Raw genomic sequence first — 19,749 nt, forward strand, 5'->3', positions numbered from 1 at the left:
CATTGCGTAATATTTTGAAGAAAATTGGTAGAAGATTTACGAAAAGGTTCGAATTTGACTCGACAATGAAACATAAGACGAGCCTTTTCAAGAATTTGCAAATTATTAACCTGATCCTTTTTAAAATGGATCAAATAAAGTTCAGGAGCAAAACCAACACTACTGGTATTATTCGTGTTGGTTCTTTTCCTCATTTGAATTACTTGAATTGGAGAAAAACCTAACAAAGAATTTAATTCAGCTGTGATCTCATCCGGTGTCTGATCGCCAGTGAGACCACGAAGTACAACTTTAAATGGACGATCACTTCTAGTGTCGTACGTAAAAAATTGGTGTTTTTTATTATTCAAATAATTTAAAACCTTTTGAAAATCATTAAAAGATTCCGCCAATATACGAGCAGTTCCCCTTCGACCGATCTGAAAAGAAATCTTCACATCCTTGACGGAAGTGACGATTTCTTTTCGAAAGGCATTGAAGTCAGGAATCGTGACCGTAATTGGTGGAATCTTTTCGTTTTTAAGAGTATAAGAAGAAGAAGGTTTCTTAGTACTCTTATCAGAATTAAATATGAATATTTCCTCATCACCGATGTTATGAAGGACATCGAATGAATTAGAAATTTCAACTTTTTTGGGCGATGGACCTGAATTAGGTTCGGCAATCCGTTTTCTCCCGGCCCTTGAGCCGGCCGATGACTTCCCCATGCTGGAAAGAAAAGAGAAAATATGAATAAAAGAAAATGAAAATAATTTAATTTTAGCACTGAAAAGTGCTGTTTGAAAAACAGGTAAGGAAAAAATAAATAATGAAAAATGTTCCTGCAGGTACACAGCAACGATACGATGCTCCGGCGTACGTGTTGACGGCTCAACGGTACAGATGGAAGTGACGCTCTACCTCTATCGCGGAGCTCCAGGCCGCTCCTCCGTATCGTAGTTTCGACAGTGCTACGCTCGCAAGGAGACGTCTCTTGCTACTCTTTGAACCATGGCAGTTCGGCATAATCCAGGCTAATGAATCTATGACTTTCGATGCACTTTCGCAACAGTATTTGACATGCGCACCAAAACTTAAGCGATGGTCGACCATTACTCCAAGGTATTTCAGCTGCTGTTTCGAAGATGTCGTGTGCCCTCCAACAGTAATCTCCATGTGCGGCACAACTCTTTTATTGGTCACGAGCAGAACTTCAGTTTTATGGTGAGCTATCTGAAGCTTAACTCCCTCCATCCAGATGCCAACCCTTTCTACGGACACCGTTGCAAGGTCTTCTACCTCCTCGATTGTTTCACCGGTAATCATGAGCACGATATCGTCAGCAAATCCGACTATCTGCACGCCTGCTGGTAGTTTCAGCGTTAACACCTCATTATACATGGCATTCCAAAGCACAGGACCGAGTATGGAACCCTGTGGAACACCTGCTGTTAGGGCAGTAGATCGTATTCCAGTTTCGGTTTCGTACGTCAGGATTCGATTTTCGAAGAAGCTTCCTATTATCCTGCAGAGAGTATTGGGAACAAGCATCCTGTGAAGCGCTTTGGCAATCGCTTCCCAGCTGGCATTGTTGAAGGCATTCTTAACGTCGATCGTCACAATGGCGCAGTGACGAACACCTGTTCGCTTCTTTTTATATGCGCGCTTCGCGTACTCTGTCACCATACGGATGGCGTCCACCGTAGATCTCCCTTTCCGAAAACCGAACTGTCTGTCCGACAGTCCACTTCCGCCTTCTGTGTAGATAATAAGTCTGTTTAATATTATCCTCTCCAGTAGCTTACCAAGGGTGTCCAGCAGACAAATGGGTCTATTAGATGATGGATGCCCTGGGGGTTTCCCGGGTTTCGGTAGTAGCACCAACTTCGCCGTTTTCCACGAATTGGGAAAAGATCCCTCGTCGAGACACTTTTGTAGCACCACTCTGAAGGTATCCGGAATGGTCTGTACCGCCACCTTCAGCACTGCATTTGGGATTCCGTCCGGACCAGGGGCCTTATTCACCGCAAGTTTCTTAGCGATAGCCACGAGTTCTTCGTTCGTTACTGGCTCGATGTCGTGGGCACCCGCGTCGTACGGGGTAAGTGGCCACTGCGTCGGGCCATGCTGCGGGAAAAGATGTGCAACGATCTCTCTCAGTTTTTCCGGACACTTTTCGGTCGGCGACCTTGGGCCACCGAATCTCGCCAGTGCAACTCTATAGGCTTGGCCCCATGGGTTATCATCTACGCTCTGGCATAACGCTCTGTAGCAGTTTTCTTTGCTTGTTTTAATGGCTCGCTTAAGTGACACCCTGGCTGCTCGGTAAACGGCACCTCTCGTTTCTCTGCCGGCTTCATTTCTCGCCCGTTGAGCTCGTCGTCTCGCTTTTAGACAGCTAGTACGAAGCTCAGCTATTTCTGAAGTCCACCAGTAAGCCGGTCGTAGCCACCACTTCGGTGTATTTCTTCTGGGCATGGTCATGTCGCACACCGCTACCATCATTTTCGTCAGCTGCTCAGCATTATGGACCTGGGATGAGTCCTGCATGTATACAGCTTCGGTGCACACTTCCTTGTCGAACACTTTAGTCTTCCATCTCCGCTCGTGCACTGGCAGCTGCCTTACTGCCACCGGATTTCGGTTTCCTACGCTATAGCGTATCGCCTGGTGATCACTGTGGGTATAATCGTCACACACTCTCCAATTCATATCAGTTTTTAATGATGGACTCGCAAAGGTGATATCGATCACTGATGTTCTGTCTGGTAATCCATGCTTGCGATAGGTGCTGATGGATCCAGTGTTGCACAGCTCAACTTCCAGTCTTGCGAAGGACTCTAGTAGACTGTGGCCCCTAGGGTTGTTGCACCTACTACCCCAGTTTACCGCCCAGGCGTTGAAGTCTCCTCCTATTACAACAGGGACCTTTCCTGTCAGTTCGTGAGTGAGTTCGTCCAACATTGTGTTGAACCTGAAACATGAGACCTGAGACATGAGACATGAGACATGAGCCATGAGCCATGAGCCATGAGACCTGAGACCTGAGACATGAGACATGAGACATAAGACATGAGACATGAGACATGAGACATGAGACATGAGACATGAGACATGAGACATGAGACATGAGACCTGAGACATGAGACCTGAGACATGAGACCTGAGACCTGAGACATGAGACCTGAGACATGAAACATGAGACCTGAGACCTGAGACATGGAACATGAGACCTGAGACATGAGACCTGAGACATGAGACCTAAGACCTGAGACATGGAACATGAGACCTGAGACATGAGACATGAGACGATCTGGATTCCACACTGTCGAATAAACCTCACTATATTCTACTATTCTGTTAATCTAATTGATTTTGTTTTTTATCTTGAAAATAAACTATCATTGTACGCAAATTTTTAAATAATCATGTTTCTTACTTTTTTTTTTAGTAACGTGCTTTTTTGCGCGAATTTTTTAGTTAAAATGGATTTTTTACGTGGATTTTCGAATTTCGGTTTTTTTTTACGTGGATTTTCGAATTATCGAGGTTTTTTTTACGCGGATTTTCGAATTAACACGGTTTTTTTTACGCGGATTGTCGAATTAACGCGGTTTTTTTACGCGGATTTTCGAATGAACGCGGTTTTTTTTACGCGGTTTTTTTTACGCGGGACGAAATACCGCGTAAAAAAAACCTCAGTGTACAAGAATTCAAAAAAAAATTATTGCATCGAAAATTCAAATAGCAATTATAAAACCTTAAAAAAATATTAAAATTTCCTTCACTATTTAAACAATAAAACTATTGAGAAAACATATCAGTTTTTTTTGCATAAATTTCTCTGTTGCAGGTCAATGAAGTTATTTCCGCAGACGAAATATTATTTTCTCAACGGTGAATCCGTTTTCCAAGCAGTAGTGGAATATGGGATGTTTAATTACTTTGCGCACGGTACTCTCTCAAATAAACGCAATCTAATCAACCTAACCAAGTATTGAATCCGAGCTCTCCCGCATGGAAATCGAGTTTCATACTTACTGCTCCATAAGAACATCATGGGTAGGCAACGATTTAACTCGGTGCGATGATTTCTTTTCAAAAAGAAATAGTGGAACTCAATTTATCCTTTTTTGATCAATACATTTTTTTTCGATTTAGCCCCAGATTCCGACGTTTTATGTTTTTTTTAAGTCATTTGGAATCAAAACTAGAAGTTCAAAGTCTCCGATTTCAGTCCCCACTTCGGTAATTTTTTAGATTAAAAAAAAAACGAAACTTTGAGCCCGATCAGCTGAAATTTTGCACAGGTCAGTTTTTTTGGGCCAATTTACAAAATGTATATTGTCAGTTTGTAAAATTCGATCATGAACTTGTTTCAATACATACACTGAAAATAATTTTCACTTAAAATGTAAGGGACGCATGGAGTAAATTTTACCCATTTGTTAATTCAACTGAATTTTAAGTGACCGTCAAGTGAATTTCAAGTGAGCACCGAATTGAATTTTAAGTTAGCAGTAAAGTGAATTTTTAATTTATGCTCAGGTTGTTACATCTTTTAGTAAAGAGGATTTCCAGGTTGAACTTCGGCATTACAATTATCAACTTTGTTATTCAAAACAATTGATTATTGAAAAAAAGGGAATTTTTTTTTCAATTCATTTTATCGGTCCAAATAAAAAGTCTTTGAAAAAAACCTTCCGTTTTCCACTCAAACAGGACATTTTTGTTGCTTTTCTGCTAATAATACTTACTTTTATTTTTATTGCGCTTGAAAATTCCCAAAAAAACATAATTGGATAGTGGTTCCAGAACCTCATTGTTTGAATAAGTAGAAATAAAAGAAAAATCATTGTTTTATATTAAGGTTAGGATTGTTCGATCTGCGGGAAAAGATCGATCTCCAAGATCGGTCCAGATGAACGGTTATGGGATCGATCCATCTAAAAAATCGGAGCTTGAAGATCGATCTCCGATTAATCGATCTTTTCGTTTGAAACAAGAGATTATAAAGACATAAAATTTCAAATTTGTATAATCCTTCTACATATGGAAAATAAGAAAATTTCAAGCGCGTCTATGAAAGGTGAACCGGAGTTAGTGTTTTGAAACAACACTAATCAATATACAAATATCTCGGAAACGCTTTGATATTTTTAAGTAATGTACTGACAAGAAATATTTTAGATTTTAAAAGCAATTATTTTAAGGTAATTTTAGTAAGATTTTTTAATGTATATGAAAGATATCGAATAAAATATGCAGAAAAAAAAAATCAAAAATCAAATATATTTATTTAAAAAAAAAGTTATTTTTGGGAATCGCTGTTATTTCTTTAAATTAGCAAATTCTAGCAAATTTTTGTTATCTTAAATAATCACAAACACCTTCCTGCACCTAATTCACAGGGTTTGGAAATAGTTTGCCAAAATTGTACTGAAATAAATTAAAAATTTCTAAAATTATTTTTCAACTTCAACTTCAATTTCAATTCATGATCGAATGCTTAATAAAAAAAGGATCGACAAGAAATCGAACTCGAGTTTTCTGATTATCTCTCCGACACCTTCCCAATAGGCCAATTCGTCAGATGTAAACTGGTCATTCTGTAGCTCTATAATTCAGTTGACTTCATCAAACTTAATTCGCTGCTAGATTCACGGCAGAAAACGCTCATCGTGATGAAGCTTATACTGCCTCTACAGTGACTGATTTTCAGATTTCGGCACAAAAATTTAAAATGAATTTTTAAACGTTTATATCTACTTTTTTCAAGTTTCATTCAGTTAGGAAATTGACTTTTCAAGTGTCTGAACATGAAACAATGATGTAACTCACATATTATAGCTGTTTTCAATGGTAAAATAAGCGTCCTCCTTAAGGTGGCCACTATGCCCTTATTTTCTCTAAATGAGAAAAAAAGATCGAAAGATCGAATCGAAAATAAACCGATCTAATCGATTTTTTCCTGGTCGAAGAATCGATCAAAAAAAATCGAACATCGGAGTTGAAAAGATCGATCTTCCAAGGATTGAGACAATATCGACCATTCCTAATTATGGTTCTATAACAAACAACTAACATCATTGAATGTTAAACGATATTTTCATCGAGCTCTGGAAGTACCTATAATTTTTTTTAATATTTTAGATAACCTTTTCAATGCATCTACTATTACAAACACAACTCGTTTTAATTTCCCTTCCAAACTACAATAAACATATTCAAAACGCTATTCGTAGATCCGTTTGAATTTTAAGTAATCGGTCAAGCGAACGGGGAATTAAGTGGACATCCAGTAGAATTTAAGTGTCAGTCACTTAAAACTCAAATGATGAGTAAGTGAATATTGACTCGCTCACATAAAATTTAAGTGAGAGGTAAGTGAAATGTACATGAGTTACTTTTCATTTAGAAACTCACTAAATTCTTACTTTTAAGTGAATCTTCAAGTGAATTTTAGGTGGGATAATGGGTTCAGTGTATATTGTCACCCTAATATACAGAAAAAAGTTAGTAACCAAGAACAATTTCCACCATTATTTTGCTTTTGTGCCTTATAAAGTGGATGTTTTATGATATACATTATGCTGACTGATATATTTGAGATCCTTAAGACTAATATGAAGTAATTTTTTTGTAAAAATTAATAAACAAATGTTTAATGAGACAAAATTAAGTAACTGTTTGATAAGAAAGAGATAAATTTATAAAAATTCGAACGAAAATGTAATACAAATAGCAAAAACTATCAACTCAACCATCGAGAACGACTACCTTTGGTATTTTCGACTGCATGTGAGCGTCGCGACGCCTAATAATAAAGATTTCTGAACAATGTGTTAGCCTCCAGATATTCCCATATGAGGCCCTTGGAGCCAAAGGGGTATGAGTGACAAAATGGAAAAAATCGATTTAACCATCTAGAACGAATCCTTGATTGTCAAACATCATATTCTATTTTAATCATAATTTTATTTCACTATTTTTTTATGTTTTGATCTCGTTGAAAAAATCCTGCTTACTGAAAATTACTTTTTTTTGGCGCCAAAGGGGTATATGCAGCACTTATACTCCTTTGCCACCAAGTAATTTACTTATACCCCTTTGCCACCAACCCAAGTGTCATTTCCAGTAAGAAGTAGTTTTTTTAATCGGGACGAAAAATTAAAAAAAAAGTGGCATTTAATTTGCATTTGGAAAGCAAATCCTGTTTGATAATTTACCATCAACAGTAAATCATTTCATTCCATTTAGTGATAACTCTAGTGATCAAATTTTATATTCTATTTTCTATTCTAACCCCAATAAATAAATGAATAAATGAATTCCTGGTTTCTGGTCATAATTATATGGAGAATGCCACAAATTTTAGGCTATGCTCAATATGTATTTGTATGAGATGATCGGGTTAACGTTGAAGCGCTTGTCGTTAATGTACTGTTAATCATCACCTAATGAGCCGAAGTCCATTTCCAATATCCAATTTACCAGGAAAAGATGCAGGAAACATGCAATGATCGAAAATTCATAGAAAAATACCAACTGAGAAGACAAGGTTGATCTTTAGACATGAAACCTCTCGATTAACTGTACCAGGGTACATTTCCCATCATAACAGTAAAAAATGAATACGTTCATAAATAATTTGACTTTCATCTGATTAAATCCCTGTGTTTTCTGAATCATGCCAACAAGACAAAATCACCTGAAAATGGAAATTTGTTGGTGGCTAAGGGGTATAAGTGAATTTATATGGAGCCAAAGGGGTATAAGTGCAAAAATTAAAAATCATGTGTCGCCTCAATTAACGTCAAATAAACGTTGTTTTTCTAAAAAAAAATGATGTCAAATGATTTGTTTTTATTTTAGAAGACCAAACTCATTGAAAAATTTCATTAAAAATATCTATGGAATTTATTAGAACATATCGAACTTTGAGTGTTTTTTTCTCGAAATCAGCTTTTATGCACTTATACCCCTTTGGCTCTAAGGGCCTCATATCTAAAATTAACAACTCAATCGAGTCATTTCAGAGGCCGGTCGAGAATCCTCAGAAAAACTGAAACTAAAAACGAAATAATTCAGGAAAAATAGGAATCTGGAAAATAGCATTTATGGAAATCTGAGCGTTTATTTTATAATCTCCATAATTGCTATTTTCTAGTTCCCTACTTTTTCCTATTTTTTTTTGTTTTTCAGAGGATTTGTGACCTGGCTCGAAAAATACTCGAGTGAGTGGAATTTTGACGATTTTGGAATATTTTGAGGCGTTAATTTACAGTATTCACTTTTGTACGAAATTACCGATTTACTCAGCTTCAATACCGTATTGGAAGGAGTAAGCACGTGGCAAACCAAATTTCTTCACGAAAAATTGCAAGTTATGTTGAAGAACAATCGAACAAAAAATCCATTTGGATAATAGTTGAGTTGAGAAACTCCACGCTTGAGGATCTAAAGACCTGTCATGCACTCAATAACTTTTTATCTGTTGTTACTTTTTGTCCGGTTACACGTTTTCTACAAAATGTTTGCAAATTTTCTGATGCTTAAATATTATTTCTAACTTAAAACATGCGTAGAAACTTTGTTAGGATTTTCGAAATCATGAATGTGAGCCCTAGTGGCTGCTTCAATTTATTTTTTACATTTTTTGGAGATATGGAGAAAAGTTATGAGTGCTTGGAAGGCCTTTCAATTTTGAAACATGAAGTTTTCCAAGTCAACGATTGGGAATAAAAACGCTAAGATTTGGTCTCAAATAAATTTTTTTTATCGCGACTATAGACATAACAAAAATTAATGGCTTTTACTAAGAACTATATCTAGTATCGTTCATGTGCCGAACCTCAAACTTTCTGAACAAATCGGTTCATTTGTTTTCATTCAGCGAACCCCAAAGATAATTCCGAACAACTGCACGTGCCTCCAGCCCATGTGACCGAATAGGTACCGACCTATCGCTCGTCAATGTTGCAAGCCAACAATATAATGCAGCTGACCAGAAAATTCCTGTTCTTTGTATATTGATACAACTGCTCCAGAATGGACCACAACCACGATTCGACACGTAGACTTCTTCTGACTCTCATAAAACACTGTCAGTCTAGCGAAAAATTCCACTAGTAGATTTCGAGCCAGTAATCAGCATAGTTTAGTTCTCGGTGGACACAGGGCACGTAATGGAGCAACTTAAGCTTGGCGGGGTGTTAATTTTAGTGTTGGGGTTGTTGGAGTTTGTCCGATTGGAAGCTGTGTCCAAACTTAATCCGTATCCTCCGGTGGTAGCGATTTATGGTCCAAGGAATAAGTTTGTTTGCAATGGAGTTATTGTGGATAAGGGGAGGGTTTTAGTGGCTGCAGATTGTCTAACGTTCGTGCGCAATGATTCTGAAGTTCTGGGAGCTTCAGAAGATTTCCACGTTGTGATGGAAACTCACAACATCGACCTGTTCGAAAAGGGAAAAGCAATGAGTGGTCACGGGAAGTATGTAGACACGGCGTTGGATCACTACGTTTCGGTTGAAAGCTTCACAGTTCATCCTAATGCAACGGGTCCATATGCTTATGACGTCGCAATGCTGGAAGTAACAGAAGATCGTCCGTTTGATCGTTCGGCAATTGCAGAAATCGTCGAGGAAGATGTTCGTACGTCAGGCCTGAACAGTGTTGTTCAAATCTACGGATGGGGAACCTTGAGTACCGGAGAATCTAACGAAGATAAGCAGGAATATTTCAAAACCCGAGTCGTCGAAATGTATCTGGTGCCAGCGAAGAACTGCTCGGTTGTCGGCGATGTATTCTTACTCGATCAACATCTTTGCATGTTTCCTGTAAATAATGTTACTATTTGTGCAGTGAGTTGCCTCAATTTTCCTTAAAAACAAAATGAATCTAATTTATTTAAACTTTTTGTAGGGCTTCAGTGGTGCACCAATCGTGCTGAATGGAAAACTGATCGGCATAGTCGCTTTTGGGGATGAATCCTGTGATCTTACATCGCCAGTGATCGGAACCAGTTTGGAGATTTTCAAGGAATTTATTCTGCCGAAAAGTTGGTTCAGCCAGATCATTGAACATATGAAAATCTTTTTCGGTAGCATCGCGAGCTTTTTCTCTTTTTTCTGAAAGCAAAACCTGATACATGGGTGAGGGTGTAGAGCGAAGAACCAGTTTAAGTCTAAAACAGTGTATGTGCGTTAGACTAAATTTCCTGTACTCTAAGGAAGATGGAATTTATGATAGAAATAATGAAAACTATTTACATGCTTACGAAGACATAAACACATTTTCTTACAAGGTAATTTAAATTTTTTACTGAGAGCAGGAGGACTAGCGAATCAGGTAAAATATTTATTTAATAATGAGTGACAGCAATGATTATGAAATAAAACATTGAAAATAATGGCTTCACAAAATTATATTTTTCATATTTTTTCGTTATAATTCCTTGAAAATTTCTGTGTACATACTTATTTTGGAGAAAAAAAGGTTCCTGTAGGAGTATTCCAACAATGAATAAAATAATTGAAAGTAGACTATCACCATATTTTTGTTGTGTTAATATGTAGCCAATGATGGTGAATGCCCTTTTCTTAGAGTAAACATCTCCATTCACTGCTATCTCGACGAAATGATCATCTGAGATTGTAAAGTATTTGAGCTGTTGTATACATTTCAAAATGCATGGGGTCTAAAATCCAACGGTAAAATACGTGGGTTTTGATTTGAAGTTTTGTTAGGCGAAATGAAAAATAATTGTTAGGAGATATTTGCTTTTTAATATTTCCCCCAATCAATGTTCCGAAAATCAATCAAAATAAACACTTAGGATGCGTTTCCTGTTGGATACATTCTGATTGTATAATGGGATAGCGCCTCTCGCAACTGCTTCGCCCGACTGGTATGCAATCTCGATCAGCGCTCTACTCAGCAATGCCAACCGAGTCCCATCATTCAGAATCATCGGGTTTGCAAACATCGCATATCGGTGATGAGTGAGATACCAACTGATTCATTCTGAATGTCACTCACTCAGTATCCGCCTGGCTGATTAGACATTGAAAAGACGGCGGAAGTGACCATCTTTCCATCACAAACACAACTACAGTTTGATTTTATTCTTACTGTAGTAAAAAAAAGCTGTAAAATCAAATAAATTTATTAATTGGCTATGTTTAAAATCAAACAACATTTGCTAATGATCGGTTACATGTATCACTCGCTCACTGCCTGAACCATTCACTCCTGATCCTAGCCTAACATGATTCGCCGTATGCATCGCTCAATGGTGAGATTCCAATTTGATGATAGTGCTGCACTGTTTTGACAGCAAACATCGTGCGAGGTGATCTGTATTTTAGCGATGAATAGAACGATCGATGATCGGATAAGTCCAGTAGCAATCAATAACAAAACCCGATCGCTGTACGTTCAGTTGTGAAGTGCAATCAGGAACATTCATTGGAAATGAGTGATTTTCAGAACACTGCCCCCAATTGTTTATCTTCCAATGACACAATTCACGACCTTGTACGTATTTATCAGATGGTATCAACCCTGGCGAAGAAAATAGATCTCGCCAGAAAAAAACAACCTGAATTAAGGATCTGGCAGCCTCTCAGAAGTGTTTCCTAAGCACCAAGCAGTCACAAAAGCCAGACGAAGAGTGCCAATAAACAACAATTTTTGTAACTAACCTGCTGATTGTTTCCGGTAAGAACCATATATTTTTTTCAAAGAATAAATATATTGATAAAAAATAAATTCAATTGACATCACTGCTGGAGTTTCGCGATGTATTGCATGAAAAGTAGCCACCTCGCAAGGCACCCAGCAGGGATGTCAATTGAATTTATTGTTTATCAATGCGAAAAGACATACCTTTGCTAAACAGCTAATAATTTTGTTGCTCAATAAGATATGAAATTACGGTCTTCGACAAAGTTGTTCAGCGGATAATTTCCTTTGGGAAATTTATAAATTGGCACAAAAACTGTCAGCTGGCTCGATTCCACAGAAGAATCAAAATTGATGTTGATTTTTCAGTACAAAATATTCAATTTTCCCATACAAACCTAAAAGTTCAAATTTACTCATGTAAACGTCACTTAAAAATTCTGCAAAAAATCATGGATGAGTTTTGGACCAGGAAGCTTTTTAGACCCCAAGGTTTGAGAAATTCAAAAATGACCCCAAATCGACTCAGTCTATTGTAATATGTAACAGATATTACGATGAACAGAAAAATGAAGAAGGGAAATCTTTTATTTTTCAGGATGCTTACAAGTTTTGGCCATGTTGGTGAAGAAGGCACATTTCACGTGCTTGTACAAGTGATTTTTATCCGTTTGCGAATCGAAAAATCTCAAACTTGTCAAAAATTCCGTAATTTGAACACCAAATTAACGAAAAGGGAAACAACAAATTTTTAAATGGTTTATATAATTTTAAATATCAATTTTTTTATGAAAAATGAGTGAGTGAATTCACCTTACAAAAAAAAAAGAATTGTGATTTGCAGCTATCACAGATCGTCATCGTCCTCATGTAGATGTAGACATCACTTTTTTTTTCTCCTTTTTTTATCTCCGGAATATCCAGGCAAGACTAGTCAATGAAAATTTTCTGCTTGGAAACCTTCCAGATGCCGCTTAAGAGTTCGTTTGCTGTCCATCGCGAAATTTTTATAAATATCTCGCCGCTAGCGGTCCAAATACTTTGCACACGATTTGACCCCCGTAATTTGTTTATTTTACCGGTAGGCAAACAAAGTGTTGCACTTTTTCTCGAGTAAACTCCTTAGAAAAACTTTGTTTTAGAGATTTATGAACAAAACACACGAGCAAAGTTTTGAAAATTTTCAGTAAGAATTATTTCCAAAAACTTCAAATTTTACATTTAGACTACCGTAAAACGGAGTAACTTTGATCACCGGGGCAAATTAGACCAACAATAAACTTTTCCACATTATCATGAATAACTCAGTCTATAGTTTGAAATTTTGAAAACTGTTTTCTACGTTTGAAAGCCTTTTAATTGAGTATCAAATAGGAAAAATTTGGTTTGTATTTGAATTTTTTTCTGTTAGTAAAAAATCTAATTTCAAAATCTCAAAATATCTATTTTTCCAAGGCTCGCAAACAAACAGCTCTCCTGATGATACCAAAAAGCTTTTAGAAGCAAACGGGTTGTTTAATGTGAAAGAACAACTTTTTTCCTTTGTATATGAACAATTATAGTACTATTTTATAGTCATTTAGTGAAAAAAATATTGATATTTAAAAAATAAGGACATTTTCCAAAAGTAAACCCGTATTGGAAAAATGGATAGGAACCCTATCAAATCGTTAACATTGAAGAAAAAATTAAAATGGAAATAGTGAGAGGGCCTTGGGGAATGTGTGAAGGTAAAATTTCATTTGTATTTTGAAGCTCAAACTATTTAGCAATTAAAATTATTTTTGCCCCTAAATGTAGGCAGCATCATAGTTCTTTTTTCGATTGAAAATATTTTTAAAATAAAACGATAAAAATCAAGGTTAAATTGACAAACTAACATTTGTAAATGTTATGAAGGTGTTTTGTATCCTTTATGATCAAGAAAACTCGATAAAACCGTCAAAATAGAGACTAATCAATGTTAGCCCAAAGCATCAAATTCTGAACAGGGACTAAATCGATTTTTAAAACAAATTTAAAGTAGTCTAATAAATTTCTGGAACAATGTTTTACGTTCATAGGAGTCCAGTACTGGTTTTAAAAATTTGAAACATGCCAAAAATGATGGTAATATTTCACGGTGGATGTGTTCAATGCACAGTGGGAAAATGTGTACTCAAAATTAATAAGAAAAAGAAAACAGAAGCCTCTGGTTTACCGACCTAAAATAATGCTTTTCTTACGCGAAATTTTTTCACGAACTCAAGTCTGCCGTGAAGTGTTGTCAGACCCTTATTACCCAGAATAATCATAGCTTCGTTAAACTAAACTAGAGTCAAAACATGTTTCGTCAAGAATGTTTTTGGGAAATATCTTAAAGCAATTTGAAAGTTTTGTAACCCCAGGAATTTCATGCATTATACATAATCCCAGTTCTTTTTCAATCAATTACCTTTTTGAAATGGTTGATTTTTATACAAAATTGAATATCTTTTGTATACATTTTTTTATTTACCTAAAATGTTTAGTGATAAAAATTTTCGTTATTTTTGTTTGAACAATGCATGCATAAAAAAAATGGTTTAAGTTATTTTAAATAAATAGTTAGTATATATTTCAAATCTTTAGTTTCGAGAACAAATTCTAGACCAATTTTTACATGAAATTTTGCAGAAATAAACAAGAGATCGTGAAGGTTTCATATTAAGGAAAACTTCACTCAAAATAGTAAGTAACAACATAATTCTTTTCAACCACAAAGATAACTATTTTAAGCATTGGTGGAAATTTATCAAATATTTACAAATAAAAATGAGAAATTAAGTTCGTGGTTCAAATCGGATTTATTGACTACTCTAGTAAAATCGATTAAAATTAAAAACTTTAGTTTGAAACTTTGTGTTGGAGAATTCGCAATATAAATAATGCTAAACATCAATAAAAAAAATATATTTCCAGTTGAATTTTCACTTGAAGCTAAAACACGTTAACGTACAAGGTCTTTGACTAACAAAAATTTAACAGGAATTATTGAGCTCATGATTAAAATTCTTTGAATATGTTTTTTTTTAAATTAAAATCTTTATTTTTCTAAAAACGGAATCTTTAAAATGAATTCAATTTATTTATACATATTTGTGATTTCTTCTGCTTTGTGTTTCTAAATTGACCCTGATTGAATATTAAATTGTAATTTTGAATACCGATTCAAAATTTTGAAAATACGATTTCCTGCAATTCGGATCTTTATGAAATTCTTACATTGATATTTTAATCCTGATTAAAAAACTTAACTTTGAGCTGTATCTGTATTTAAATTTTTAATATCAATTCCACATCTGTATACTCTCTTCAAACCTGAGTTAAAAAAATTGAAACGAAAACGATTTTTGAATTTTAGTTCCAGATATCTATTGGTCTATATCTATTGATATAAACCAAATAGGCGAAATTTGAATCAGAAGCCTCAACCAGAAATATATTCTTGGAATTTTTGGCATTCAACATGAATTCGTTAATTAGATATTAATTCACAATTCGACTTGTGAATCTAAATGAAAATTGCGAATTTTGAAACTTTTTTAGGTTCAGAATACTGCATTAGAATTAAAAGTAAATATTTCAAACCAAAATCTTGAAAAAGGTTGCAATTTGAAATATTTACTATTTATATTCCGGAATTATGAGTTTCGAATATGAAAGTTTGAAAGTTTGAAATGTGAAATGCAAAATCATTCGAATGATGATCCAAACTGAAATTCAAGAACAAAAAATTGGATACAGAATCCGTTATCTGATCACAGACATTGAATTTTAATGTTTAAATAAAATTTGGAACCACAAAATCCGGAATGATTCTAACCCAAGCTTTTCAAATTTTTCCTGCAATTATCCGCCAATATCCCAATTATTCGATTGAAATTTTTAACTTCTGAAAAAAACTTTCATTTTTATTTTGGTGAAATTCGCAAAACAAATTTGGGCTCAAAATACATGATTCTATAAGCCAAATTTTTTATTTTTTTTATTGGCATTTCATTCAAAAGAAAGCAAATACAAAATTTACAATTTGCCCGACGTTTCGACCGTTCTCATAGCCTTCCTCAAGGCATATCTTAAATATTTAAAAAATTTTAAAATAAGATTGCAAATTTGGTCAATATTTGTTTGATTCTGCAAAAAAGTGTGAAAAAATGGGGCAAAATCTGGGCAATCTGATAAGTTTATTCAAATGTTATTGAAATTTGATATTCGGGACTAAATTTAAACAAGGGAGAAAATAAAAAAAACTTTAGTAGAACGGTGGACCCTGGATAGGTTTTGATTTAGTTCTGAATCGAGATTGTTACAATAGAATCATTTTGGCCGTTCATCAAAATTTGATAAGGAATTTGAAATTTTGAGTTTAGAGAAGAACATTGCTTTTGGCATTTTTTGAGGGGTCTCCCTCCCCCATTCTTAACCTTCAATTTGATGTTCATTTTATAAAAATCAATAAACATTCAAGTGCCATGAAGCCATCATTTAAAAAAAAATCTTATCTTTTTCATAGGGGAAACGGGGGCAAAACATTTCGCCTAATAAGATTTATTTTTTCAAAACGATTTCTTTTAAACGATTTGGATTGTCAAGATCCTTTCAGTATGTTTTTTGCAATCATAATGACTTAAAATTACATTGAAAATAGTTTATTTCTGAGTAATTTAGGACAAAATAACACTTCACTCAGATGGTTTCGGTCAAACTTCAATTTCTGAAAAAAGTTCGCCAACACCAGTGATTTTTTTTTTCGAGATTTGGTATATAAATTTTTTTCATTGTGCAATAGAATGAGTCGATTTGAGGTCATTTTCGAATTTCCCTCATCAATGATTTTTTTTACAAAACATCGTTTTAAACCAAATCAGACTGATAAAGCCTAATGAACAAACAACTTAACGAAACAAACTGAAGTAATCATCATAAGATTCTCGGCTGATAAACTCCGAACAAACAGCCGAGACAATCAACGGTTCATTAGCGGAATGCATCCGGTTGTGACACGCGCTCGCTACAATTGTTCATAATTTCTCATCTTTGTATGTCATTCCGTTCGGGTGGTCTCTTACGAATAAATCATTCAACAGAAAGAAGTTCCAAAACCGTGGAAAAGCCGCCGCGATCTAGCAAAAGATATAATTATCTTTGGCGCCCCGCCCCTCTTTTGAGCTTGGGCGCTTTGCGAGTGATGTGCAAAAGTTCATCAATTTCCAAACACTTCCAAGAAGCTAGTCCGATTCGGAAAGTGTTCCACCGTTATAAGGGGGAGCCTCTTCGAAAAATGAAGTTGTATGAAATTACAGTTTATGAAAAAGAATGAATGAAAAAAAATCGTACAATGAAGATGATAGATTAATTCCAACTGAAACCGGACTTGTCTTTGTTTAAATCTGTGGCGGCCTCAAAGAGCTTCATATTTATAGGTAGTGGGTGTTTTCTTTTATCGCCGCAAGTCATCATCATCATCAAGCAACAGATGGATGGATGAATGGCTGAATATATGGCAGAATTTGCTCATCTGCTATACATTCTGACCTGTGATGGAATGCAAAACAAATGACTCTACAGACATGAATATAAAGAAATACAACGTCTTTTGATGAAGTCTTATCGTAAATTGCTTGACTACAATATAATGTTTTTATTTAAATTTTTCCACAGAAGAGTTTATCTTTTTTTTTAGTAAATAGTAAAAAATAACCGTAAAGGGTCAGCGGAACATCGTATCGAAATAAAATAGAAATCACACTCGTTCATCCATCTGTAGTGGAACTTGGGCATCAATTTTTTTTTTATTTTCTTCGTTCGCCCTAAGCAGACTGCATTGCTTCACGTATGACTTTGAGCCAAACCATTGAAGGAACATCTCGATAGAAAATGATGGGAAAATCTGGTTACAATTTAGTGTGAACACTAATTGAACTATAAAACCACCCCGAAGGAAAGGGAACAAAATGAAACAATTTTTGACGAGACCACAAAAAAAAATCAACAATGAACAACAGCTCCGGGCAAACAATGATGTCAATGATGCTCCACCGGTGTTTATTCGCCGAAAAGACGTCAATAGTGCAAACTATGGGGTGTATAGAGTAAAGCTGCAGTTCTGATGAGATGCGCGATATGTCTATCATCCGACGTCTCTGTTTAACCGGCCTCTAGAGGTGCTAAACATTGCATTGCTTTAGTTCGAAATATCCGCGCACTTGAAGTTTGAAGCTGTGCTACATTGTGCAAAGCGTTTGGTATTGAGCGAAGAGAAGATTCTCTAGAGAACGCGAAATAAAAACATTACCTTTCCTTCAGCCCAAGGTGTGCGGTAGTTTTTCGTTGTTTTTTGTCCGTTGACACCTCGAAAATTTTTTTTAAAGAAACTTAAGTTAGTTTAAATGTTTTACCCTGTCCTTGAAACTTCAAAAGAGTGGTCCTTCGAGCTGGATTCAAATTCGGTTAATTTACATTAAACTGTCTTCAAATGCTTCGTGATCAACTCTTCAAAACTTAGTAACTAAACAGAATCTTAAAATCAGATTTAGAGCGTTGATTTTTTTAAGAATCCGGTTCGAAGGACCATAATAATTTCATAAGCGCAGCTTAGTTGGTTTACGACAGAAAAGTTGAACCTCGAACGAAAACAAAATCGGCTCCTCCTCCGAAAATAAAAATTCGGGCTTAACGATACGAAATCAATTAGACGACGAGCGCGACCTTGACAAGGCGTCACAGGGCCATTACAACACCTCGAACTTTTTTTTGTTTAAAGAAACTTGAGTTAGTTTAAATGTTTTTCCCTGTCCTTGAATCTTTCAAAATAGTGGTCCTTCGAGCTGGATTCTAGCTCTGTTAATTTACATTGTACTGTTTTCAAATTCTTCGTGATCAACTCTTCAAAATTTAGTAACTAAACAGGATCTTAAAATTAGATTTGAAGTGTTAATTTTTTTTTAAATCCGGCTCGAAGGACCAAAATCATACACAAATATTTTTCGATTCAACCAATTTGACATTCATACAAAATTTCATAAGCGCAGCTTAGTTGGTTTACGACTGAAAAGTTGAACCTCGAACGAAAACAAAATCGGCTCAAGATAAACTCCTCCGAAAATAAAAATTCGGGCTTAACGATACGAAATCAATCAGACGACGAGCGCGACCATGACAAGGCGTCACAGGGCCATTAAAATCCAGCTTTTCATTCTTCTTTATGGTCCCACCTAACTCGTTGCCCGCTCATCTTCGGAAAGGCCTTTCGAGATGATGACAAACAACAGTTGTTGCACATCAGGGAAAAGAAAACTATGCTCGATTTAGATTTTTAACTTAAAAAACGAAGAAAATCGTGAAAAGGTTGAAAGTCACTCGGACTCACAAAAACACTATTGGATTGCTTTTAAAGGCTTTTTTCCCTTTCGATCTATCGCTCTCGTTGGCTGTTGGCGTTTGATGACGTCCCGGAGCATCTTCGCAACGAGTTTTCTGCTGAATTCCCTATTTGCATAAAAATTCTCTTGTTATTCAAATTGGCAGCAGCGCCCCACCCCCGCCCATCATCGATCGGTCGGAGGCCCAGGCCGTTTTGGTTTAGATCAACCTGTCAGTTGATGTATCGCAGTACGAGATATGAACTCTCGGATCGGGGGTTACGCTGATACGATTGTGTAGGGTGCAGGTGTCGATGTTTTTTTTTCAGAACTCGGTAAAATTCGTCCCTGAAATCTTGGTAATCAAGACTAATATACATGTTTTAAGATTTCCTGGGCATACCTTGTGTTTTGTCAAAAATAATTTTTTCAACCCCAAAAAGTGTTGTCCAGTTATCAACCGCTTACCCCATTGGAGACGATCCGCCACCCGGTTGACGCTCCTCTAAAGTCCACATTTTTAACATTCCACAGTAAAACTGGCGACTTGACTATTAGCGTGTCGCGCTGTCGAATTTCTTTAAATTCATATTTATACACTCCGAGCGCCGTAGTGTGTAAGAGGTTATTTTGGAAATAAATTCCGAGAAGCCTCCGGGTTTCATCAGAATATCCGTCTTTTTAATAGATTATTTTTTTGTTA

The 19,749-nt window shown here is 35.8% G+C and overlaps 1 protein-coding gene across 1 annotated transcript; it reads left to right on the top strand.

Annotated features, from left to right (window-relative positions):
* The first annotated feature begins 9,086 nt into the window (after nt 1-9,086).
* LOC129757448 (chymotrypsin-1-like) lies at nt 9,087-10,383 on the top strand. Its single transcript, XM_055754681.1, has 2 exons — nt 9,087-9,842; nt 9,904-10,383. The coding sequence occupies exons 1-2, from the start codon at nt 9,168-9,170 to the stop codon at nt 10,111-10,113; spliced, it is 885 nt and encodes a 294-aa protein (XP_055610656.1). The 5' UTR covers nt 9,087-9,167; the 3' UTR covers nt 10,114-10,383.
* Nucleotides 10,384-19,749: the final 9,366 nt, after the last annotated feature.

Source organism: Uranotaenia lowii, chromosome 3 (assembly GCF_029784155.1).
Source record: "Uranotaenia lowii strain MFRU-FL chromosome 3, ASM2978415v1, whole genome shotgun sequence".
NCBI classification, from domain to species: domain Eukaryota; kingdom Metazoa; phylum Arthropoda; class Insecta; order Diptera; family Culicidae; genus Uranotaenia; species Uranotaenia lowii.